The sequence below is a fragment of the Erinaceus europaeus genome, chromosome 2 (assembly GCF_950295315.1).
Source record: "Erinaceus europaeus chromosome 2, mEriEur2.1, whole genome shotgun sequence".
Taxonomy (NCBI): domain Eukaryota; kingdom Metazoa; phylum Chordata; class Mammalia; order Eulipotyphla; family Erinaceidae; genus Erinaceus; species Erinaceus europaeus.
In genome coordinates, this window is record NC_080163.1 from 195,321,802 (window position 1) to 195,346,998 (window position 25,197).

Genomic DNA, 25,197 nt, shown 5'->3' on the forward strand with positions numbered 1-25,197 from the left:
CTTCTTGGTCCCTTGGTTGTGCGAGCTGCCGCGCCCCCTTGGGACCGGAACTGGTCCTGCAGGGGAGCCCGTGTGGCCTCCAGGTGGCGCCCTCGGCCCGGGGGCCCCCCGCGATCGGGGGAGCGCAGTCTGCGGGTCAGCCCTGCGGCCATTGGCCGGCCTGTGGGGGGGGGGGGCAGGGGGGTGGCCCGGGAGCCGCCGCCAAGCTCCAGGTCCCGTATCTACCTGGAGGGGCGACCCAGTGCCCTCGAGGGGGCGGGCTGGGGGAGCCGAGGCTAGAAGGGAGGAGCGTGTGTGGCGGTTTTCCCTCCGCAGGTGGGGTCACGCTCGCCGCGGGCCCTGGCCACAAGCTGGTCTCTGCTGAGAGAGCGCACGGAGTGGACCTGACCCGGGCTCGGGGGACCCCACGGGGTGGACGGCGCTCCCCCCGCTGCCGCCTCTGATGTGAGCGGCCTTGCCCCGCACCTGTCGGGGCGCTGATGATTAACCAGGATTTCCTGCGGGCTGGCGTCACGGGGCGGGCCTGTCGGGCGTTGCGGCCCCGCGGGGGTTAAGGCGAGGGGGCGGCCCCGGAGCCCGAGCCCCCCAACACCCGCCCCCCACCCCCAGCCTGGGAGGGAGACTGGGGAGGCGGGGCGGGGGACCACCGGTGATCTCCCAGCACCCAGGTGCCCCAACTCCCAGAGCTCTACTCCCATTCCCCACCCCCAGCCCGCCGGTTCTGGGACTGAGGGTCCGGACCCCTCCCCCCGGGCGTCAGGCCTCAGGTGTTTGGTCACCCTGGCAGTGCCAGCCGGGGCTCTGGGCAGGGCTGGGAAAAGCAGCCCTGATTAAATACGCCAGGTGATAAGGCCGGCGCTAGGGAGCCCGGGCCGGGGCTGCCACCGCGACAATCTCCTGGCCTCCCCGCGTCTCCCCTCCCCCACCCGGGCCTGGAGGCCTGCAGACAGACGGCAGGTCACCCCCCTCCCCCCAACAACACTTTATCCAGAGGGAGCAGTGGAGGACACCTGGTCCTTTAAGAACAGCTGGCGGGAGGGGGGGGCAGGGGAGCCTCCCCCCGGGCCCCCACAGGCTGGCCCGTGTGTATTCTAGATAGAGGTGGGTTAACCATTAACCCAGCAGTCAGCTTGGCCTGTGTGGGGTGTGAGGGGCTGGCTCCGTCCCCCTCCCCCCAGCACCAGGTAGGGCCTGATGGAGGGGTGCTGGGTACTTGGGGGGATCTGTGTGCTTTAGGGAAGGCCAGAGAGAGGCAGACAGGGCCCCAGGGAGAAATGGAGAAGGCTACAGGGGTGGGGAGGTGGATATGAAAAGACCAAGACACTGAAAGAAGAATGAAAGCAGAGAGAGAGAGAGAAGGTGACAAAGTGAGATGAGAGAACTAAATAAATGGCCGTGTTCAGATGAACTCTGAGATCGGAGCTCCATGAAGGAGGCCGAGTCTGGCTCTATCTCGGTTAATTGGTCCCCAATGATGAGGACAGTGACGGCTCATTTCTCCCCGCTCTTCCAGGTTCATCAAACAATTCCTTCAGGAAGCCCTCTTTGACCCCTTTGCTAGCCTGTGGCAAATGCCAGTTCTGGGCTCTCACAGAACCTGACCTCCCCTGTCCCAGTCCTGTACATTCTGGTCCATGACTGGAGTTTCACACATATGTTGTACCAGTGAGCCACCTCCCCTGTCAGCACCCCCCCCCCCCCCACACACACACACATACACACATCTTTTTAAGCTAGAGTGACCAGAGCACCACTCAGTCTAGCATATTCAGTGCTGGGGATTGAACCCGGGCCTCAGGCAGGTAGACCCTGTTCTCTGCTGCTGACCCACCTCCCGCCAATTCTGAATAGTTTTCTTTAAGCTGAGCCCTGTTTGGCTCTGGTTTATGGTGGTGTAGCAGATTAAACCTGGCACCTCAGAGCCTCATGCATGAAGGTTGTCTGCTAAACATTATGCTGTCTCCCAGGCCCAGTCTTTCTCTTTTTACTGAGAGGTTGGGAGGATAAGGAGAGAGTGCAGAAAACACCACTCCACCATTCGTTGAGGTCCAGCTGTTGCTCCCTGTGCTGCTGTAGTTGAAACAGGGGCTCCCCAAAAGCAAGGCAGACACTCAACCCACTGAAACACCTCCCAGGTCAAGACTGCCATTAAAATTCTTATTTATTAATTTTCGGGCAAGAGGAGAGAGAGAGAGAGAGAACTAGAGCATCACTCTTGCACATGTGCTGCTAGTGATCAAACTCAGGACCTCATGCTTATAAGTTCAGTGTTCTGGTCACTGAACTGCCAAACTGCAATTACTATTTTTTTAAATATTTATTTATTTATTCCCTTTTGTTGTCCTTCTTGTTTTATTGTTGTAGTTATTGTTGTTGTCATTATTGTTAGATATGACAGAAATGGAGAGAGGAGGGGAAGATAGAGAGGGGGAGAGAAAGACACCTGCAGACCTGCTTTACCACCTGTGAAGTGACTCCCCTGCAGGTGGGGAGCCGGGGGCTCTAACCAGGATCCACCTGACTCCCATATTTTATTTATTTTAATGCGAGAGATACAGAGAATGATTCAGAGAGAGGCAGACCACAACGCTGCTCAACTCTGGCTTATGGTGGTGCTGGGGATTGAACATGGGACCTTGGAGTCTCAGACATGTGGTGACTACTGTTTCAAAGAGAGAAGGAGGGCAGGGCTCCATCTAGAGAGGATACTAAGCAGAAAGGGCAGGGAGAGCACAAGCAAAGGTCTTAAGATGGCTGCCTGCTTGCTTTGTCCCAGAAGCAGCCAGGTAGCTAGTACAGCTCCGGCAAGGGAGAGAACCAGGGAACATGAGGTCAGAGAAATCTGCAGGAGCCTTGGGGGGGGGGTCCTGGAGGCCCATCCCTGCTCCACAGCACATGAAGCACCTCATGCAGGTGCTCTCATAGGGCAATCAGGGGCTTGAACCCCAGTTCTTACTCATGGGAAAGTGTGGGCTCTAGTGGGTAGGCCTCTCCTGGCCTTTGAATTATTATTATTTTTTAAATTGTTTTTTATATTTATTTATTTTCCCTTTTGTTGCCCTTGTTGTTTTTTATTGTTATAGTTATTATAGTTGTTGTTATTGATGTTGTCGTTGTTAGATAGGACAGAAAGAAATGGAGAGAGGAGGGGAAGACAGAGAGGGGAAGAGAAAGATAGACACCTGCAGACCTGCTTCACCGTCTGTGAAGCGACTCCCCTGCAGGTGGGGAGCCGATCTTGAACCAGGATCCTTATGCCAGTCCTTGCGCTTCTCGCCACCTGTGCTGAACCTGCTGCGCTCACCCGACTCCGTGAATTATTATTTAATACTTTATTAATCATTTTATTTCAATGAGAGAAAGTACAGAGAGAGATACCAGAGCCCTGCTCAGCTGTGGTTCATGGTGGTGCTGGGGGTTGAACCTGTGATCTCAGAGCCTCAGGTATGAAAGCCTTTTGCAGAACCATTATGCTGTCTCCCTAGCCCTCATTTTAATTTAATTTATATTTATCTACTTATAGTTTTTTTTTTCCTCCAGAGCACTACGCAGCTCTGGCTGATGGTGGGGTGGTTTTGGGGATTGAACCTGAAACTTCATAGCCTCAAGCATAAAAGGCATTTTTTGCATCACCATTATGCTATCTCCCCAGCTCATTTTTATTTTTTAATTTTATTTCATATGTATTTATTTATTTATTTTTGTCACCAGGGTTATTGCTGAGGCTCAGTGCCTGCACTCGAATCCACTGCTCCTAGAGGCCATTTTTCCCTTTTGTTACCCTTGTTGTTTATCCTTGTTATTATTATTGTTGTTATTGCTGTTGTTGTTGGATAAGACAGATAGAAATGGAGAGAGGACGGAAGACAGAGGGGGGAGAGAAAGATAGACAATAGACACCCGCAGACCTGCTTCACCATTTATGAAGCAACCCCCCCTTGCAGGTGGGAAGCCAGGGGCTCCAACTGGGATCCTTGCGCTGGTCCCTGCACTTTGCAGCATGTGCACTTAACCCGCTGTGCTACAGCCTGACCCCCTCATTTTTACTTATTTATTTAGTTACTTTTTTTTAATAAATGATAATTTTTTAAATTTATTTATTCATGAGAAAGATAGACAGAAAGAGAAAGAACCAGAGATCACGCTGGTACATGTGCTGCTGGGGATTGAACTCAGGACCTCATGGTTGAGAATCCAGTGCTTTATCCACTGTGCCATCTCCCGGACCATGTCATTTTTATGTTTTTAATGCAGTGCTGGGGATTGAACCCAGGTCCTTACTCATGGTGAAGTATGGGTTCTATTAGGTAAATTACCACCTGGCCCCCTAATATTTATTATTTTAATTCAGTGCTAGAGACGGAACCAGCGCCTCACATATATGGGCCCGGTGTTCTACCCACTGAGTCACCTTCGTGGCCCCTGGTGGCCAAGGGTGGCACGTTTTCAGCACTAGATGAGGGGCAGGAGCCCAGGGGACAGAAAGGTGAAGAAGGGCAGAAAACTCCCAGGGAGGATCCGGGTGAGGCCCTGGACAGGCCTAGGGACAGCAGACAGACATCCAGACAGCAGCTGAGCAGTGAAGCCCAGTCCCTTGGTGAGCTCTCCCCACGGAAAGCTCCTCAGGCCCCTTGCCACCGCCTGTGGTGTGGCAATCACACCTCAGGCAGAGGAAGCTGGCAGGCCCTACAGGAACCTTGCTTGGGGGTGGGGGGGTGGCAGCAGGGACGAGGCGAGAGGAGTGGCGGGCGGGCAGCAGGCGGGCAGGCAGCAACCGCACAAAGGCCCCAGTGTCTGCCCGCCTGCCCCGGCGCAGATATGAATAATAAGTACATACACCTTTTATATATATCCCGGTAGCAGGCTGGGGGTGGGGGCCACATGCTTCCTCCAGGGTAAGGAGCTCAGAGACCCATAGAGAGAGCGACCAAGTCCAAGGGACCCAGCCTGAGTGGGGTGCGGTGAGGAGGTGAGGGAAACTTGCAGATAGAGGCAGAAGGAGCCAAGGGAGAGAGAGAGAGAGAGAGGCCAGTGGGAGAAGAGTAGGACAGAGACCCAAGGAAGGCAGGCAGGCAGGCAGGGGTCACTCTGGAGAAAAGCAGGGGTCTCTTCCCCATCTCCCGGCCACCACCCCCACCCACACACCCCACCTCAGAACCTCAAATGACGGGAGGAAATCAGGGCAGAAAGTGACAGACACCAGCCAGGGGACAGAGAAAGCAGCAGACACAGACATATCCGGGCGGTGGATGGGGCCCCGGAGAAGGCTGGTGACCACAGTGCGTTCAGGGAGGGTCAGGGCCCTGGTCCAGTTGTGGGAGAAGGGGGGCAGAGGTGAGGGAGGCGGCCCTGAGTTCCGGATCTGGGTGTTTACCTGGGGCAGACATGCAAACAGCGTACAGCCAGGCCCATGGCAGGGAGGGTGTGACGGACTGTGCCCAAGGGCTGGCACCAGTGGGCCCGCCATGCCCACCTGTGGCCTGGGTGGTGAGTGACACACGGTGGCACCTGGGGATATGGTGACACACAGGGATGGAGATAGGGAGACCCAGAGTGACAGAGACACAGGCACTCCCTAGAAGCCAGGGATAAGGACACTGGGCTGCAGTGACAGACACACAAGACGACAGAGACTGAACACTGACACACACACACACGCACACACACTGACACAGACACCCACCTCCTCTATAAACCATGGAACATGGACACAAACACACAGCAACACCGACCAGAGACATGTCACAGGGAGGACACGGTGTCCCAGCACCTAGTGACACCCACCCTGACTCACACACACACTCATTAACCACACACTGTTGGCTGGCTTCTGAGGGGGGTGCCTCCTCCCCCTGTTGCAGCAGGTTGCAGATGGTGGGAAATGGGTTGACTGACACAGTACCAAGCTGCTCAGCAGTTTTCCCTCCTACATGCTAGAACAGCCCAGGAGTCAAGGGCTCCCCAACTTGCTCTCCCATGAGACCTTGGGCCAGTCACTTCTCCTTCACTAGCCTCAGTTTCCCCAATAACGAAAGCTCAGCAGGGGTGGGAAGTGAACTGGAGTTGACTGACTGGGTCAGAAGTAATGTTAAGAAACTGGGAGACAGTGTCATGGTAGAATACCAGACTTGCTAGCATGAGCCCAGCAATTTCTGTCTCCAGACCATATTTATCAGTGATGCTCTGGTCCTCTCTGTCATGTGAAATAAGTAAAATAGGGTGGGGGAGTAGATAGCATAATGGTTATACAAAAAGACTCCCATGCCTGAGGCTCCAAAGTCCCAGGCTCATTTTATTAAAAATAAAATAATTTTTTTTGATTTATTGTGTTTTGGATAGAGACAGAGAGATTGAGAGTGAGGAGAGTGAGACCCCTGCAGCACTGCTTCACAGCTTTCCCCTGCAAGTGGGGACCAGGGGCTTGACCACCAGGTCCTCTGCACTGTAGCATGTGCTACCACCCAGCCCCCAAAATAAACTTTTTTTTATTATTGTTGTTATTGATGTTGTTGGCTAGAACAGAAAGAAATGGAGAGAGGAGGGGAAGAAAGAGGGGGAGAGAAAGATAGACACCTGCAGACCTGCTTCACCGCCTGTAAGGCGACCCTCCTGCAGGTGGAGAGCCGGGGGCTCAAACCGGGATCCTTATGCCGGTCCTTGTGCTTCGGGCTATGTGCACTTAACCCGCTGCGCTACTGCCCGACCCCCATAATCTTTTTATTTAAAAAGATCTTTACTGGGGGCCATGCAGTGGTGTACTTGGTAGAACAGACACGTTACATTGTGCAAGGACCCAGATTCAAGCACCCAGCCCTCACCTGCATGGGGGAGCTTCACAAGCAGTGAAGCAGTGCTGTTAGTGTCTTTATCTCTCCATCTTCCCCCCCTTCTGCCTCATTTTCCCTGTCTCTATCCAATAAATTGATGTGTGGGGGAGATAGCATACTGGTTTTGCAAAGAGATTTTTATGCCTATGGCTCCAAAGTCCTAGGTTCAATCCTAGGACTGTGGTCCAGGAGGTGGCACAGTGATAAAGCTTTGGACTCTCAAGCATGAGGTCCTGAGTTCGATCCCCGGCAATATATGTGCCAGAGTGATGTCTGGTTCTTTCTCTCTCCTCCTATCTTCCTCATTAATAAATAAATAAAATCTTAAAAAAAACCCTCCTGCAGAGGAGTCGCTTCACAGACGGTGAAGCAGGTCTACACGTGTCTATCTTTCTCTCGCCCTCTCTTTTTCCCTCCTCTCTGTACTATCCACCAACATCAATAAAACTGCAACAAAAGGGAATAAATAAAAAGTGTGAAGTCTTGAGTTTGATATCCAATGTGCCACAGTGCTTCGTTGTTCACCCCCGCTTTCTTTCTTTCTTTCATTTTATTTATTGCCAGCAGGGTTATTGCTGGGGCTCAGTGCTAGCACTACAAGCCCTAGCAATAACCCTAGTGAGCATTGTCTTTTCTTTTCTTTTCCTTCCTATTTTATTTGCTAGGGCAGACAGAACTTGGGAAAGGAAGATACTGAAAGAGAAAGACAGACACCTGTAGATCAGCTTCACTGCTTGTGAACTCTTTCTTTGCCATGTTAATAAAATTTTTAAAATCCTTTAAATATTTACTTACTCATTAATGAGAGAAGGAGCAAGAGAGAGGACCAGAGCATCACTCTAGCACTTGTGATGCCAAGGATCAAACTCATGACTCTAAGCCCCAGAGTTGATTTACCCACTGTGCTATTCCATGGACCACAAAATAAATCTTATGTATTTATTTATTTATTTATTTATTTTACCAGAGCACAGCTCAGCTCTGGCTCACAGTGGTGTGGAGACTGAATCTGAGATTTTGGAGCCTCAGGCATGAAAGTCTTTTGCAGAACTATTATACTGTCTCCCCCACCCAAAAAACAAATCCTTAAAACAAGAATTTTGGGGGCTGGGAGATGACTCACTAGGTAGACACTTTGCCATATGCGTGAGGATCTGGGTTTGAGCCATATGGGAGCACCATGCCCAGGAGCAGCTTCATGAACAGTGGAACAGTGCTGCAGCATCTCTCTTCTCCGTCTCTGTCTCTCACCTGCCTAATGATGTGGACAGACCTAGGCCCTAAGAAACCAGGTGTAGTAGCATCAGACCCTAGGGCCATGTCACCTCAGGCCCACAGGCTGAACCCAGGTCCTGGTGTCCCCAGTTACCCCCTCCACCTTGCTCCATGGCGTCCTCATGTCTGTCCATGCGTCCCACGTCTGACCATGGTATTTTTCCATGCTGGACATCAGCCGACTGGACTGTCCCTGGGGTGGGAGTCACACCTGCCCATTCCATCAGAGCCAGAGGCCAGCAGACACCCCAGCGGATGGCCCCACCCTCCCCCAGGACCCTACAACAACACCCCGCCCCTCTGGCCACCTGAGGTCCCCACTGGGGCGGCCTGAGGCCTGAGCCCGGGGACAGGAAGCCCCAGGCCTGGTGCCCTGAAAGCCTCTTTCAGCTTGGCCTCCTCCTCCTACCCTACCATCACCGACTCCTCCTGAGGAATAATATTTGGGCTGTTGGCTGGGGGGGCGGGGGCCAAATCCGGAGGCCGCCAGGGAGCAGCCAGAAACCACAGGGCTTCCTGCCTCAGGCTGGCCGGCTCAGGGAGAGACCCCCAGGCCTGAGGGAGGGGGGCGGGCACCCGGGGAGACTGAGGGCCTTTCTCTCAGCCCCGGTTGTTTTTTCCAGGAACCAGGAGGAATTCCCCAGCCTGCCCAGGACAGCCAGCATGGCAGGGGGAGGGTGACACGCAGCCGGCAGGGCGGGCACAGCGACAGAAATAGAGGGCCCCGGGTGGACTGTGTGAGGTGGCAGGTAGAGGCTGGGAGAGCTGTAGGTGGAGGAAGAGAGGGGCTAGGGAGTCAAGGGAGGAGTGTAGGGGAGATTCTACAGAGAAAGTGGGGCTCCAGAGAAAGGGGCCAGGAGATGCCTCCCCCCACACCCCAACACACACACACACACACACCCCCGTCCCTGGGCTCATGCCCTGTATCCCCACAGGCACTACCACACAAAGAGGAAAATTCATGAATGGTAGAGTGGTGATGTGGTACCTCTCCTCTCTAAAGAAGAAAAAGGGACTGGGCCGTGCTACATCTGGTTAAGTACACATTACCATGCACAAGGACCTGGGTTCAAGCTCCCTCCCAGACCCCCACCCTCTTCCTCATCTGCAGGGTGAAAGCTTCACAAGCTGTGAAGCAGTGCTGCAGGTGTCTCTTTCTCTCTGTTTCACCCTTTCCTTCTCAATTTTTCTGTCACTACCCAATGAATGAATGAACGAATGAACAAATGAATTAAAAAAAAAAAAAGGAATAAAGAAAATCTGCTAGGAGTGGTGGAATTGTGCAGGCATGAAGCCCAAGCAAAAATTCCCTACTGGAAAAAAAGAAGAGAGGGGGTAAAGGGTAGACAGCATAACGGTCATGCAAATGGACTCTCATGCCTGAGGCTTCAAAGTCCCGGGTTCAATCCCCTGCACCCCCATAAGCCAGAGCTGAGCAGTGCTCTGGTTAAAAAAAGAGAGAGAGAAAGACACCCAAGACAAAGTGGGAAGCCAACAGTGGCGGGGGGGGGGGGGGGAGAGATGGAGTCAGAGCAGTGAAGAAAAGAGAGTATAAGGCAGGTCAGGTGAGAGACAGCTGCACAGAGAATAAATAGGCACATTCCAGAAGACTTATGGACAGAGACAAAGGCAGAGAAAGAGAGAGGGTGAGGGACAGAAGGACAGAGAAAATGGGAGAGACATGGCACTTGCAGTGATGGGTTCAGTGACAGCCTTTTGTTTTTGAGTGAGTGACGGACGGAATCAGTGAACTAGCGTTTTGAGAATTAATGATCAAGGGGGGACCAGATGAAGCACCTGGCTCCCCACTTTCAGGGGGGACGCTTCACTAGTGGCAAAGCAGGTCTGCAAGTGTCTGTCTCTCTCTTCCTCCCTATCTTCCCCTCCTCTCTCAAAATTTTCTCTGTCCTATCCAATTATATGGGGGGGGTGGCCACTAGGAGCAGTGGATTCATAGTGCCAGCACTGAGCCCCAGCGATAAGCCTGGAGGCAGAGGGAGAGAGAGAATTAATGATCAAGAAAGACAAAAGCAGAACAGGGATAGATAGCATAATGGGTTATGCAAAGGTCCCAGGTTCAATCCCCCATACCACCATAAGCCAGAGCTGAGCAGTGCTCTGGTTAAAAAAAAAAAAAAGAAAAGAAAAAAGACAAAGCAGGAAGTGCTTCTGGGGAGATGGTTTAGCATTAGAGCATCTGTGAGGCTCTGGGTCTGACTCCTGGTGCAGCATTAATACAAGACAGGGGCCAGGACATAGCTCACATAAAATAATACATATACAGTATTGTGGTGTCTTTCCCTCATGACCTCATCTCTATCTAAAAAAAAAAAAAAAAAAAAAACTGGTCCAGAGTGGTAAAGTTCTGGTGATGACAAAAGTAAGTAAATAAATGCATCAGAGAACCACATCTACAAGACCAGACATGCGCACAGGAGTCTGCTGACCCAAGAAACCCCAAACAGGGACATACAGACAGACCCACACAATAGCTAACAGCATGGAAACCCCGGTGGGCTGAGTGCTACCCTATCACATGCATGCACCCTTCCTGTGCTACACACTGACCCCTTCAATTAACACCACCGTTGTCCTTTCTTCTCTCCAAGTTTACTGCGGCCTCTGGTCTCTCTGAGCCCCGGAAGTATGTACCTGGGAAGCGGGGGTGGGAGATGGCCTTGGTCACTGCACTGCCACCTCCTCCAGCTGCCCTGGCCCCACTGCTGCGGGGGCTACTATCTGTGAGCAAACTGTCCCTGGGGTCAGGGACGGCAGAGGGCCGAAGGTCAGGTCGACGCCTCCCCTGACCCCTCCCCCAGAAGCAGCAGAAGGAGAGGGGATAGCAGAACAGTCAGGAGTTCAGCCCACACCCCACCCCACCCCCACCTCAGGGCCCACTCACTAAGGAAAGGAGACATTTGGTAAGAGGCAGAAATGGTGCCTTTAATAGTCATACACAGCCAGTATCCCACTTCCCAGCCAAGAACCAGACGTCCAAAGATATTCCCCACACCCTGACCAGTCCTTTCTGGTTTCTCTGGGACCAGAGTTGGGGGGGGGGGAGGAGATGGGGTCCACAGGGCACGAAGGAGGACTCTCATCTTCATCCCTCAGTCAGCGCACATCAAAGAGACAGTGACAATACAGCCAACACCATGTTGCTGTAAGTGGCTGTAAGGGCCGCTGTGGCATGCAAGGAGACCTGGACATATCTACCAGCCAAGATGGTGGCCCCTGTGCTAGCCAACTGCCAGAAAGAGAAGCTATCAAGGATAGCAATCAGCTGAACATGAACTGTGCCAAGGATTCCATGAAAAGAGTCATCCAAGCATCCTCAATGGGCCAAAGAAGATGGGAGGAAATACAGTCACCATCGCACTCCAGGTACGGACCAAGCGAATGTTCCTCACCATGCCGAATTATGAACCCAGATGTCAATCAAGATGGAGGCCATCAGAGCACCTAATGGATCAACCAGTAACACCAACCAATATGGCAGCCTTTCCAGTCTCCAAAGGGCCCACCAAGACACCAGTGGTAATTTATCACAGTACCTGGAGGACAGGCATGATGCAGCCACCACAGTGAGGGACACACCAGCCAAAATGTCAACTGGTGGGACAAGAGAAGTGTCACAACAGGGTCAAGCTCCAGGGTGCTGAGGGTGTGACAGAGCTAAGGCCTGAACCCCACCCACCAGGCTCCCACCCGCCCCTCCTCACCCTGCTAGGATGCATTCAGCAGAGAACGGGAGTAGAGGCCCTGGTAGTAGACCCCAGGCTCCCCACCCTCAACCCCGTAACCCCCAAAGCCCACGTCCAGTTTGGGGGTTGGTGCTACGGGCGTCTGTTCTGACATCAGGTTGTTGATGGAGAAGGGGTGGTTGAAGTTGTAGGGTGCATCCAACTTCAGCTCCCCAGGGAGCTCCAGGCCTGTGAAATAGGGGGTAGAGGCAGCGGGGGACCCACAGTCCAGAGCCCCCACGTCGTCCCCACCTTGAGCCTCTGGCTCCGCAGAAGGAGGAGGCTGGGGCTGGGGCTGGGGCTGGGAGGTGATGGTGGCAGCTGGGACAGTGGCCGTGGCCTGGCCGGTCCCCCCAGCACTGTTCCTGGAGGTGCCCCCTTTCTTCACCTTCTCCTCCAGCTTGAATCGCTTCTGGCGACGTAGGTAGCAGCCGTTCTCGAACATGTTCCCTGAGCTGGGGTGCAGGGCCCAGTAGGAGCCCTTGCCCGGCTTGTCCGGGGAGCGGGCCACCTTGACGAAGCAGTCGTTGAAGGACAGCGAGTGGCGGATGGAGTTCTGCCAGCGCTGCTGGTTCTCCCGGTAGTAGGGGAAGAGGTCCATGATCCACTGGTAGATCTCGCTCAGAGTCAGCATCTTGCCCGGGGCCTGCTGGATGGCCATGGTGATGAGCGATATGTATGAGTAGGGTGGCTTGGCGTGCGCCAGCGGCCTCCGGTACCCCTTCGGCACGTCCTTCCCGGGCCCCAGCACGGCTCCAGGTGCCCCGTATCCGGAGCTGTTTCCCCCGCCGCCAGCGCCCAGGCCTGAGAAGGTGGGCCCCAGGGGTGTGGTGGTGGCTGGGGGCACCAGGGGTCCGGTGGGCAGAGGGGAGGCTGGGAGGCCCCCTGGGGGGTAGGGGGAGCTCAGAGGGTTCAGGGTCATGTAGGAGTTGAGGGGGGCCATGGTGGGCACTGGGGTCACTGGAGAGTAGACCTGCAGGGGAAGAGACAGAGACAAAGGGAGAGATGCAATGGGGTCAATGGGTTTCCACTCTGACAGAATCCCGGTGTCTGTCATTCTCTTTGCATTTCTTCTTTTTTTAAAAAAAAATATCTGTTCATGTGGTCTGGGAGGTGGTGCAGTGGCTAAGGCACTAGACTCTCAAGCATGAGGTCCTGAGTTCAATTCCCAGCAGCACATGTACCAGAGTGATGGCTGGTTCTTTCTCTCTCTCATAAATAAATAAATAAATAAATAAATCTTTTAAAAAAATCGATTCATTCATTTATTTATTTGACAGAGAGAAAATGAGAGAGTAAAGGGGACATAGAAAGAGAGAGACAGAGGGGCCGGCTAGTGGCACACCTTTGTTGAGTGCACATGCTCCAATGAACAAGGACCCAGATTTAAGGCCCTGGTTCACACCTGTAAGGGAAAAGCTCTGCCAATGGTGAAGCAGTGCTGTCTCTCTCCCTCTCTATTTCCCCATCCCTTTTCAATTTCTGGCTGTCTCTATCCAATACAGAGATAATAAAAAAATTATAAAAAGGGGGGGAAGACAGAGACACCTGTAGACCTGTTTCAACACTCATGAAGCTTGAACCCAGATCCTCTCACAAGAAAACGTGTGTGCTCTGCCAGGTCCGTCTTTATGTTTCTTCTGCAATTTTGTTTTATTTATTTATTTTATTTACATTTATTTATTTATTTATTTTTATTGTTATTGATGCCGTTGTTGTTGGATAGGACAGAGAAATGGAGAGAGGAGGGGAGGGGAAGAAAGAGGGGGAGAGAAAGACAGACACCTGCAGACCTGCTTCACCGCTTGTGAAGCGGCTCCCCTGCAGGTGGGGAGCTGGGGGCTTGAACCGGGATCCTTATGCTACTGCCTGACTCCCGTATTTATTTATTTATGTTATAGAATTACACTTTATGGGGGCTGGGCAGTAGTGTAGCGGGTTAAGTGCACATGGCACAAAGCGCAAGCGTAAAGATCCCAGTTTGAGCCCCCAGCCCCCTGCCTGCAGGGGAGTCACGTCACAAGTGGTGAAGCAGGTCTGCAGGTGTCTGTCTTTCTCTGCTCCTCTCTGTCTTACCGTCCTCCCTCAATTTCTCTCTGTCTTATCCAATAACAATGACAGTAACAACAACAACAACAATAATAACAACAATGAAAACAAAAAGGAAGAATTAGCCTCCAGGAGCAGTGGATACCGAGCCCCAGCAATAACCCTGGAGGTAAAAGACAGGGTGCCAGGTGGTGGCACATCTAGTTGAGCGCACATATCACAATGCGCAAGGACTTGGGTTCAAGCCCCTGGTCCCCGCCTGCAGGGGGAAAGCTTTGTGAGTTTGAAGCATCACTGAAGGGGTCTCCCTGTCACTTTCCCTCTCTATCTCTTCCTTCCTTCTCCATTTCCGGCTATCTCTATCCAATAAATTAGAAGAGAGAAAGAGACCACCAAAAGAAGCGCCAAAGATTCCTTCAGAACTTGAAGGCCTCCTCTCAAGCCTGGGCTGCACATGTAGCAAAGCAAACACACTGTTCAAGCGAGCTGTCATTTAAAAAAATATATTTATTTATTTATTCCCTTTTGTCACCCTTGTTGTTTTGTTGTTGGATAGGACAGAGAGAAATGGAGAGAGGAGGGGAAGAGAAAGACAGACACCTGCAGACCTGCTTCACCGCTTGTGAAGTGACTCCCCTGCAGGTGGGGAGCCAGGGGCTTGAACCCGGATCCTTATGCCGGTCCTTGAGCTTTTTGCCACGTGTGCTTAACCCACTGCACTACCGCCCGACCCCCTCAAGTGAGCTATCTTGCTGGCCTGTCCTTATCCTTTTTCTTCCCTTTTTGCTGCTAGAGCTTCAGCAGGGTGTCACACCCATGGATTTCACCACTCCCTGCAGACTCTTCTGCCACCCCATCTCAGATACAGAGAAGCAGGGAGCGAGAGAAAGACAGAGAGGAGAGGAGAGGAGAGGAGAGGAGAGGAGAGGAGAGGAGAGGAGAGGAGGAGAGAAGAGTAGAGGAGGAGAGGAGAGGAGAGAAGAGGAGAGGAGAGGAGAGGAGAGGAGAGGAGAGGAGAGGAGAGGAGAGGAGAGGAGAGGAGAGGAGAGGAGAGGAGAGGAGAGACACCTGGCTTCACTCCACTGCATGTGAAGCTTCTTGTTTGTGTGGTTCGAGTCGAGTCCCAGCTCCTCACCTGCAGGAGGGAAGCTTTGAGAGTGGTGAAGCAGGGCTGCAGGTGTCTCTCTGTCTCTCTCCCTCTCTATCACCCCCTTCCCTCTCAATTTCTTGCTATCTCTATTCAGTAAATAAAGACAATAAAATTATATATATGTGTATATATATGTATATGTGTGTGTGTATATGTGTGTTCTCTACCAGGTGAGCTATCTCCCAGCACCCCACCCATACTTACTTAGCCTCAGGCAAGAAAAACTTTTTTGCAGAATCATTATGCTGTCTCCCAGTCCCCTGCCCCCACTAATTTTTAAAAAGATTCATTGAGGGGGCAGAGTGGTAATGCAGCGGGTTAAGCACACATGGTGTGAAGCGCAAGGACAGGCATAAGGATCCCAGTTTGAGTCCCTGGCTCCCCATCTGCATGGGGGTTGCTTCACAAGCAGTGAAGCAGGTCTGCAGGTGTCTCTCTTTTTCTCCCCTTCTTGATTTCTCTCTGTTCTACCCAACAACAACAACAGCTATAGCAACAATAACAACTACAACAAGGGCAACAGAAATGGGGAAAATGGCCTCCAGGAGCAGTGGATTCATAGTGCAGGCACTGAGCCCCAGTGATAACCCTGGAGGCAAAAAAAAAAAAGATTTATTGTTTTTTTTCTTTTAATTTAAAATTTTTATGTTATTTATCGGATAGACAGACATTGAAAGGGAAGGGGCAGACAGAGAGGGAAAAAGACAAAGATATACCTGCATCACTGCTTCCCCACTCAAGGTGGAGCAGAGGCTAAAACCTGGGTCCTTGTGCATTGTAACACGTGCACTCAACCAGGTGTGTCACCACCTGGCCCTGCTTTATTTATTTCTGTGAGACAGGCCACAGCACTGCTCATGCAATGCTAAGGATCCACTGAATCCAGGACGCAGGCATGCTAGTCCTGTGCTCCCCGCCCTGAACTATCTCCCAAGCTTCTATTCTAGCCCGTTCTATCTTCCCCTCGTCTTCCCCCTTACGAAGCCCTCATCCCCCTGAAGTCCTTCCATATATTGAAGCTCATAGGCCAAGCAGTTCTCAAAGCCTAGTGTCCCGGAGGTCAGGGTATTTGCACACCATGATTGGCTCACACTTTTTCTCCAGAGAGTGAGTGTCCAGTGGAGTTTTCCAGAAGCTGCCTGGCATGTGATGCTACCCCAGAGCCAACCAGGAAGCAGCTTTGAGAATCCAGCTATCTTGCCTTGCAACCAGAAGCTAGAGATTTGCAAAAAACGAGACAGCACCGCTCCTCTCATTAAGTGCTTTGAAATACCGCTTAATTAAAACAAACAAACACCAATCTATTTATGGGACAGATGGACGGGGGTGGGGGGGGGGAATCAGAGCATCACTCTGGCAATTCAATGTTGGAGGTACTATAGCCATTACATACCTCCTGGACTATAAAATATGACCACCTTGTTGTAATAAAATTCATTATCTAGTGGCTTGGGGTAGGGAGCAGTGGACAGAGCCTTGGACTCTAAAGCACAAGGTCCGAGGTTCAATCCCTGGTGTGAGATGTGCTACAGTAATTCTCTGGTTCTCTCGCCAGAAATTTATTTATTTATTTATTTTCCCCTCCAGGGTTCTTGCTGGGGCTTGGTTCCTGCACTATGAATCCACTACTCCTATGATCATTTTTTTGATTTTGGATAGGACAGAGAAAAATTGAGAGAAGGGGAATATAGAGAGGGAGAAAGATAGATATCTGCAGACCCACTTCACCGCTTGTAAAGTGACCCCACTCCTATAAGTGGGGAAGAATTTTTTTTTTTAAAGATACTAGAGCACTGCTCAGCTCTGGTTTATGGGTGGTGCTGGGGATTGAACCTAGGACCTCAGAGCCTCGGGCATGAAAGTCTTTTGCATAACCATTATGCTGTCTCCCCAGCCTGGAAGAAATCCTTGTAAAAAGGTTATTATTTAAAAATGGGTAGAAGGGTAGATAGCAAAATGGTTATACAAAGAGAATCTCAGGCTTGAGGCCCCGAAGTTCCAGTCCCCTGTACTACCATAAGGCAGAGTTAAGCTTCTTTCTCTCTCTTCCTGTATTTCTCATAAATAAATAAAAAAATCTTAAAAAAAAAAAAAGAGAGAGGGTGAGTCAGAGAGACACCTGCTGTGCTGTGTTACCACTTGGGAAGCTTTCTCCTGCCGGTGGGGACTGGGGACATGTGTGCTCAACCAGTTGTGCCACCACCTGGCCCTGCAGAGTGCATTAACAAAAAGTTTCTGTGATTTTAAAATAAACTTATCCAAGGGAATGGTGTGTCTCGCCTGGTTGAGCACACACACTATATACAATGTGCAAGGATCTGGGTTTAAGACCTCCCTCATCCCCACCAACAGTGGGAAAGGGTCACAAACAGTGGAATAACGCCACAGGTCTCTTCCTCTCTCTCTGTCTCCCCCGTCCCTATTCAAAACACATCAATAAATATAAAATAAAACAATATGTATTCTTAAATGTCACAGCTTTAATTTCCAATGTGGCAACTGTGGATAGACATAACAACAAAAATTCTCTGGGGATTTCCATAATTTTTAAGGATGTAAAGAGGTCTTGAGATTAAAATAATAACAACAACAAATAAAGAAAGAAGTCAAGAATTGATGAATTACCTAATAATCTAATCCCATTGTGTCACTATCAGTCTTACAAGTTGTAAAATTGCTGTTTTTCTAGGCCACAAATATCTGTAATTCAGAAATCACATTTCAACCTCATATTGACAATATATCTTCAAATCTAAGACATCCCTGTAAGTCTTTTAAAGAATAGGGGCTGGCAAGATAGCTCATTGGACAAAGCATGTGCCTGGCTAAGTGAGAAGCCCAGGTAGGAACCCCAATACCACATGGGAGGTGCCAAAGTCCTGGGGGAAGCTCTGGTGCTGTGATATCTCCGTGTGTGTGTGTGTGTGTGTGTGTGTGTGTATTTGAATGAAAAAGCATCACATGCAGGAGGCACTGGTTCCACAAAAATCAATCAACCAATTTGTCAATGAAATAAGAGTGGGAGAAAACAGTCAACTGAGGGCTAGATGAATGCACTTTACCACCTGGGTTTGAGCCCCCAGCCACCACATGGAAACACCTGCTCAGGGGAAGTTTCACAAGAAGCAGAGCAATGTTCTGGTATCCCTCTATCTATCTCTTCCTCTATCAAAAAAAAAAAAAAAAAAAAAGAGAGAGAGAGAGAGAGAGAAAACTTTCAAGATTTATTTATTAGCACAAAATGGTGGGGGGTGGGGAGAGAGAACTCTGGCACATGGGATGCAGGGGATTGAACTCAAGACTTCATGCTTCCAAATCGAGAGCCTTATTCATTCACTGTGCCACCTCTCAGACTCCTTGATCTGAAAATTTTAATGACTATTTTTTGTTTGTTTTTTAATTCAGAGCACTGCTTAGCTCTGACTTCTAGTGGGACTGAACCTGGGACCTTTGGTGCCTCCAGCATGACAGGCTTTTTGCATAACTGTTATGTTATTTCCCTAATCCTGCAGTTTTCTTTCTTTCTTTCTTTCCTTTCTATTTGTTATTTGATAGGACAGAGATTGAGAGGGAAGGGGCAGGTAGAGAGAGGGAGAGGGAGGGGGAAAGAGAGAGAGAGAGACACCTGCAGACCTGCTTCACTGCTCATGAAGATGCCCTCCCTGCAGCTGGGGAAGAGGGGGCTTGAACCCAGGTCCTGTGCATGGTAACATGTGTGCTTAACTAAGTATGCCACTGCCCAGCCCTCCAGTTTTCTCTTCATTTATTTAAATTATATTTTATAGACAGAGAAATCGAGACGGAGGGGGAGATAGAGACACTTGCAGTACTGCTTCACTGCTCAAGAAGCTTCTCCTCACCTTGTAGGTGGGGAAGAGGGTTTGAACATGGGTCATTGCACATAATAACATATACAATCAACCAGGTGTGCCACCACCCGGCCCCTTCTATCAAAAAAATTTTTAGGAACAGTGAAGTCATGGAGGCAGAGAGCGCTCCCCCCATAATCCTGGGGCAAAAAAACAAAACAAAACAACCTAAAACCCACAGTCAATTACAGCCCCAGACACCACTGCCTATAAAATCTCTTTCACAAGACTCATCTGGGCCCCTACCATGCGTCTTCAGTCAGTGAAATACAGCAGCCACTGCCGGCTCCCTAAATAGCCCTCAATATATTTTTTCAAATCTTCAACAAATATTTATGGGCCACCTCCTTGGTGCCAGGCGTTGGTCCAGGCACTTCATGGGAAAGGGTTTCTTTAATCCTCAGGACCACACCACACACAGTGCCCACTGCACAGCCAAATAAACTGAGCTCCCTCCCTCACCCCTCAGGAGTGGCCGGAGTCATCTGGCAATGAAGGGGCAGAGCTGGGGTTCTCAATCCAGGCTGTCTTTCTGGGACATGCTTTGGAAGCAGTGACCAGGACAGGCTGATTCCCCTGCCCTCAGGGGGCCGACAGCCTAGCAGGAAGTGGACAAGATGCAAAATAGGTTGCCATCGCATGACCCAGGTTCGAGCCTGGAATCCCCTTGACATTGAAGAAAGATTCAGTGCTGTGGTCTCTTTCACTCTCAGAAAATAAATAAATAAATATAAAGGAGGGGGGAGTCAGGTAGAAAGGTGAGTTCTCTTTGCCTGAGTCAGTCCCTTGAGAGAGACAGAGAGATTGAGAGATACCTACAGCACTGCTCCACTGCTCATGAAGTTCCCTGCAGGTGTATGTGGAGGGAGTCTGGAGGCTTGCACATGGTAAGATGTACACTCTACTGGGTGCACCACTACCTGCTCCTACACCCTCTATCTATTAAAAAAATTTTTTTTGAAGTTATCATTTATTTATTGGATAGAGATATCCAGAAATCAAGAAGGAAGGGGATAATAGAGAGGGAGTGAGAGAGACACCTGCAGCCCTACTTCACCACCCACAAATTCTTCCCCCTGCAGGTGGGGACTGGGGATTTGAACCCAGGTCCTTGAGCATTGTAGCATGAGTACTTAACCAGATGCACCACCACCCGGCCCCCTCCCACACCCTTTACATTATTATTAACCAAGATACTGTTCAGCTCTGGCTTCTGGTGGTGCAAGGAATTGAACCTGGAACTTTAGAGCCTCAGGTATGAGAGTCTTTTGCATAAATATCATGCTATCTACCCCACCTTCCTTTCATTTAAAAAAAAATTGGGGGGTCGGGCAGTAGTGCACGTGGCACAAAGCCCAAAGACTGGCATAAGGATCCCAGTTCAAGCCCCGGCTCCCCACCTGTGAGTCGCTTCACAGGCGGTGAAGCAGGTCTGCAGGTGTCTGTCTTTCTCTCCCCCTCTCTGTCTTTCCCTCCTCTCTCCATTTCTCTGTCCTATCCAACAACAAACGACATCAACAACAACAATAACCACAACAAGGCTACAACAACAAGGGCAATAAAAGGGAGAAAAATGGCCTCCAGGAGCAGTGGATTCATGGTGCAGGCACTGAGCCCTAGCGATAACCCTGGAGGCAAAAAAATAGTTTATTTAATGAGACAGAGATGAGAGCCCTGCTCAGCTCTAGCTTATGGTGGTGCTAGGGACTAAACCTGAGACTTTGGAGCTGCAGGCATGAAAGAAAATCTTTTGCAGAACCATCCCCTCTCTCCCCAGCCCACAGCTTTCCTTCCTCCAGTTCTCCAGTTGCCGGGTCTATGCTCCTCCCTCTACCCACAGGGTCTCTGAGCTCTGGGGGTGCTGCTGTTCCAGGTACTGCCAGAACTTGCAGATGTTCAGCCAGGGACTCTTCCCCTCGCTCTTTCTCTGGTATCTCCAGGTAACTCTTTTCCTCTCTCAGAATCCCTCTGCTGGCTTTGGGGGTACCTGTCTATCTCTCTCTCTATTTATTTAGCCTCCAGGGTTATCGCTAGGGCTCGGTGCCTGCACCACGAATCCACTGCTCCTGGAGGCCATTTTTCCCATTTTGTTGCCCGTTGTCATTATTGTTGTCATTGCTGTCGTTGCTGGATAGGACAGAGAGAAATGGAGAGAGGAGGGGAAGACAGAGAGGGGGAGAGAAAGAGAGACACCTGCAGACCTGCTTCACTGCCTGTGAAACAACCACTCTGCAGGTGGGGAGCCGGGGGCTCGAACCGGGATGCTTATGCTCTGCACCACATGTGCTTAACCCGCTGCACTACTGCTCGACTCCCAACTCTCTCTATTTAAAAGAAATACTTTATTTAAAATTTTGTTAACTATCTTTTAAAAATTTATTACTGAACAGAAACAGCCAGAAATCAAGAGGGAAGGGGGAGATATATAGAGGGAAACACATGCAACACCGCTTCACCACTCCTGAAGCTTTTCCCTTGCAGGTGGGGACTGGGGGCTTGAACCTGGGTCCTTGCTCATTTTAACATGGTACATTCAACCATGTACACCACCACACGACCTCTATGTTATTTTAATGAGAGATACAGATGAAAAGATAGAGACCAGAGCCCTGTTCAGCTCCGGCTGATGGTGGTGCTGGGGATTGAATGTGGGACTTCAGAACCTCAGGCAAGAAAGCCTTCCGCAGAACCATGATGCTGTCTCCCCAGCCCTGGCACCTGTCTATCTCGTCACAAGTGTGGTAGCTCCAGGGATTGGACGTCTGATGCTCCCCCACTGAACTGTCTCTCTGGCTCCATTCCACCTCTGTCAGACCTTCTCTCTCATCACCCCTCCTTCCTCTCCTTGGCACAATCCCTCCTTCCCCAGCAATCTCTTTATTTGTCTCTTCTAAGTGCACCCCCCCCCTTCCCAGATTCTTGCATTGAAATCAGAGCCACTGTTACTCCCTTCCCCCAGCTGACTGACTACCTGCTGGGGTTCTACCTGCACCCCAGAAGGCTGCTGCAGAGAGAAAGGAATGAGCTCAGGGGATCCAGAGTTCTCCACATTCTCCCACAAGGGCAGGCTCTTGCCTTACCCAGGTGGACAGATGGGGACCCCGTCATTTTCTGGGTCCCCACCCACCCGGAAGTCCTACTGGAGGTCTGATGCAGGCACTCCAGCTGCCCTAATCCACGGAAGGCTTTCCCACGCCCCGAGGCTGGGATGAACCCCCAGTGTCCGGGTCGGAGCCGGATCTCCCCAACCAGGGCGGGGCTGAGATTGGGGGGAAGCCCGCAGGGGACCTGCACCCCCACCCCATGAGGCTGGAATTTCTCCCCTTTCATTTCCTTATTGTCTCTATAGGAGGGTGCGCCAGGGAGCAGAGTGAAGTCAGGAACCTGGTTTCTTGTCGCAGCCTCCCCCCCCTCGGACCCCAGGCAGTGCCCCCTCCAAAAACAAAAATAAAAACTTCCTGAAGGTTTCCTATCTCTAAAATGGGGAAGCAGCTGGGCAGGTTCTCATGTCCTTACAGAAAGGCAACTTGTGGGTGTTAACATCCCCCTAGGAGGAGGATGTTGGGGGGAGCACTAGGAGCAGGCAGGGGTCCCTTGGAGGGAATGAGGGGGTTTTCTGCCCGTTGTTCTGATCCAAGGACAGAGGTGGCTGAGCAGATGGGAAGGCTAGGAGAGCCCCTCAGACAACAGTCCCATGCCCCCCCCAAACACTGATCTGTCCCTTAATTGCTGACATGACTTCTTTCCACACAAACTCTCCTCATAAACTCCAGGCTGCGTCCCAAATCACAACTCTCCTCATTCTAGACCCACCACCCCCACAATTCACCTCTTGAGAAGTGCTGCCCCCCTCTCCCCACGCTGGTTGGCAGTCGGTCACCTTAAGCTTAAACCCGAACCGTGTCCCAGGTCTCTCTAGGGGTCCAGCTGCGAGTCCCCTCCCCCCCCACTGGCCTCAGCCTGAGCCTCCCGCCAGTCTCCATGCCTCCACCCCTCCACACAGGCGACCTCTTTCCAATTCGGCCCCCACCTGCACCTCACACCTCCCCAGCCCCGGGACTGGCCCCTCCCGGGCACCCTGCCAAGCCCCACAGGGCCAGGATTCAGGAGTCCCACCCTATGGCTTCCAGCTCCAGACTCACACAGGCCAGGGCTTCGTGGCACCCCCCTCCCCACTCCCAAGTCTCTTTGGGTCTTTGGGGGGAACTCAACCCTTACAGTCTCATGGCCCCAACCCTCTTCCAGTTTCTGAACCCTGATAGCTAGCCACCACCCCCTCCAGCCCTCAGACTCAGAACCCCCTGTGCCTCCCCTCCACCTCTCGCAAGGCTGACTGGAGAGGGATGGAGCTGAGAAGTCCTTGCAGCAAGAGTTGGATGTGGATGAGGGCTTCTAAGCCAGCTTCAGGGAGAGAAGAGACCCCTCCCCACCTTCCTTACTCCAGGACCACCTAGTTGGTCATTAGCAATTACTGTAGATTGCTGAAAGAGGGGAGAAATCTGAAACCTCCCAGCCTTACACAAGGAAGATCCCTGCTGAGGGTCTCTAATAACAATTAAACCCCTGGGGTTTTGGTTGGAAGGAGTGAGGGTCAAGACTAAGGATGGGGGTGGGGGCAGAGATGGACCCCCTTCTGCTAATGCAAAGCCACTGCCGACAAGGAAAGCTATCCCGCTCCTAACTCTGACCCCACCCGGCACCCCCCACCCCCCATCTATCTGTGCCCCAGCTCTTACTCACCTGTTATTTCAGACTCCCTAAGTAAATTCCACCTCTTACCCCACAGCAGGAATCGAATCCTTATTTTTGATTCTACCCCGGATCCTTCTCCACCCCTATTTTTTGGTTGTGACTTTCCCCCCCCTCACATAGAGGCAAAAGTAAAGACATCAAAGAAAAAGGTCAGGTGGTGGCTCAGTGTGCAAGGTTGTAGGTTCAAGCCCCTGATCCCCTCCTGCAGGGGGGGAAAGTTTTACAAGCGGTGGAGCAGGGCTGCAGGTGTCTCTGTCTCCCCCCCCCCCCATATCCGTCTCCCCAGCCCCTCTCTGTCTCTAACCACTTAAAAAAAAAAAAAGACATCACAGCACTGAAGCTTCTTCCAGCGTATTTGGGCCCCGCGGGGGCCGCTCCCCACTTTATCCGAGTTCTAATTCTGAGCTCCCAACTCCAACGTCCCTTGGTTAAGCATCTCTCCCCTGTCTTAGTCTCTATTTCCTCTCCCAGTTTTTGAACCCTACACACCAACTGCCCAGTTTGGCCACCCCCTCCGTTCAGGTTCTTCCATTCTTATCTTTTCATTTATTTCTTTTTCTTTTAACTTGAACCAGAGCACCGCTCAGCTCTGGTTTATAGTGGTACTGGGGGATTGAACCTGGGACTTTGGAGCCTAAGGCAGGTCAATCTTTGCAAAACCATTACGCTACCTACTCTCACTCCGTTCCTATTTTTGGTTTTATTAGTGTGAGTCCCACGGATTTGGGGGACACCCAAACCTCCATTTTCCGCCACGACCTGCTTTTTGACTCAACACCACCACCTCGGGCGAGCCATGCCCGGCGCCCCATCTCCCACACCTCGGCCTCCCAGACTCCAGTGAGGGGACCCGGGACCCCATCTGAGCCCACACCCCGACCCTTGTCCCCATTTAAGCTCACACCCTGATTCCTGCCCCCCCCCCCCGCCCCACTTCTCGATCCGCGACCCCCCAGGACACACCTCGCCCGCCTCCGGGTAGTAGCTCCATTCGGCAAGGTCATGGGCCTCCATCTTCACCGAGCCCAGCATCCCCGGGGCCTGCGCCCCCGGTGGCCCCCGCTGCGGCCCGGGGGCGGGAACCCAGCGCTCCGGACCTCGCAGCCCGCACCGAGCGGCGCCCGCACGTCCGCCCGCCCCGGGGTCCCAGCTGTCCCGGGCGCCGCGGGAGGAGGCCACGCTTTATAGCCGGGACACCCCTCCCGCCGGCCTCCCCCGCCCCGCTCCCCTCTCCTCCCCTCCCGCCTCCTCGAGGGCGGCCGCAGCGGCGGGGGCGCCCCCTGCGGGATCGCGGGGAGACAGACCTCAGGCGCCCGGAGCCGCAGCCCGGGGCCGCGGGCGCTGGAACCCGAACCGAGGGGCCCCCTGCCTGCACCCCGAGATGGGTCAGCATCTCGGCAGCCCCGGGAGAGCAGCCAGAGCCCGGTGAGCCCGCGCCGGGGCGGGGGGGCTCGTAGCCAGGCGGCCTCCGGACGTGCCATTGCAGACCCTCGAAAGCGCATCCCCCGGGCACGGGGCGCGAGAATGCAGCT

The 25,197-nt window shown here is 52.0% G+C and overlaps 1 protein-coding gene across 2 annotated transcripts; it reads right to left on the reverse strand.

Moving 5' to 3' along the window:
• Positions 1–11,025: 11,025 nt before the first annotated feature.
• On the reverse strand, positions 11,026–24,894 carry FOXA3 (forkhead box A3). Of its 2 annotated transcripts, XM_060186134.1 has the most exons (3): positions 24,629–24,894; positions 17,670–17,744; positions 11,026–12,818 (listed from the first exon to the last, which is right to left on the reverse strand). In XM_060186134.1, exon 3 carries the CDS (start codon positions 12,786–12,788, stop codon positions 11,829–11,831), a length of 960 nt encoding a protein of 319 aa, XP_060042117.1. In that variant the 5' UTR covers positions 12,789–12,818; positions 17,670–17,744; positions 24,629–24,894; the 3' UTR covers positions 11,026–11,828. The 2 variants fall into 2 exon arrangements, with proteins under 2 accessions (XP_060042117.1, XP_060042116.1); XM_060186133.1 differs by lacking the exon at positions 17,670–17,744.
• Positions 24,895–25,197: the final 303 nt, after the last annotated feature.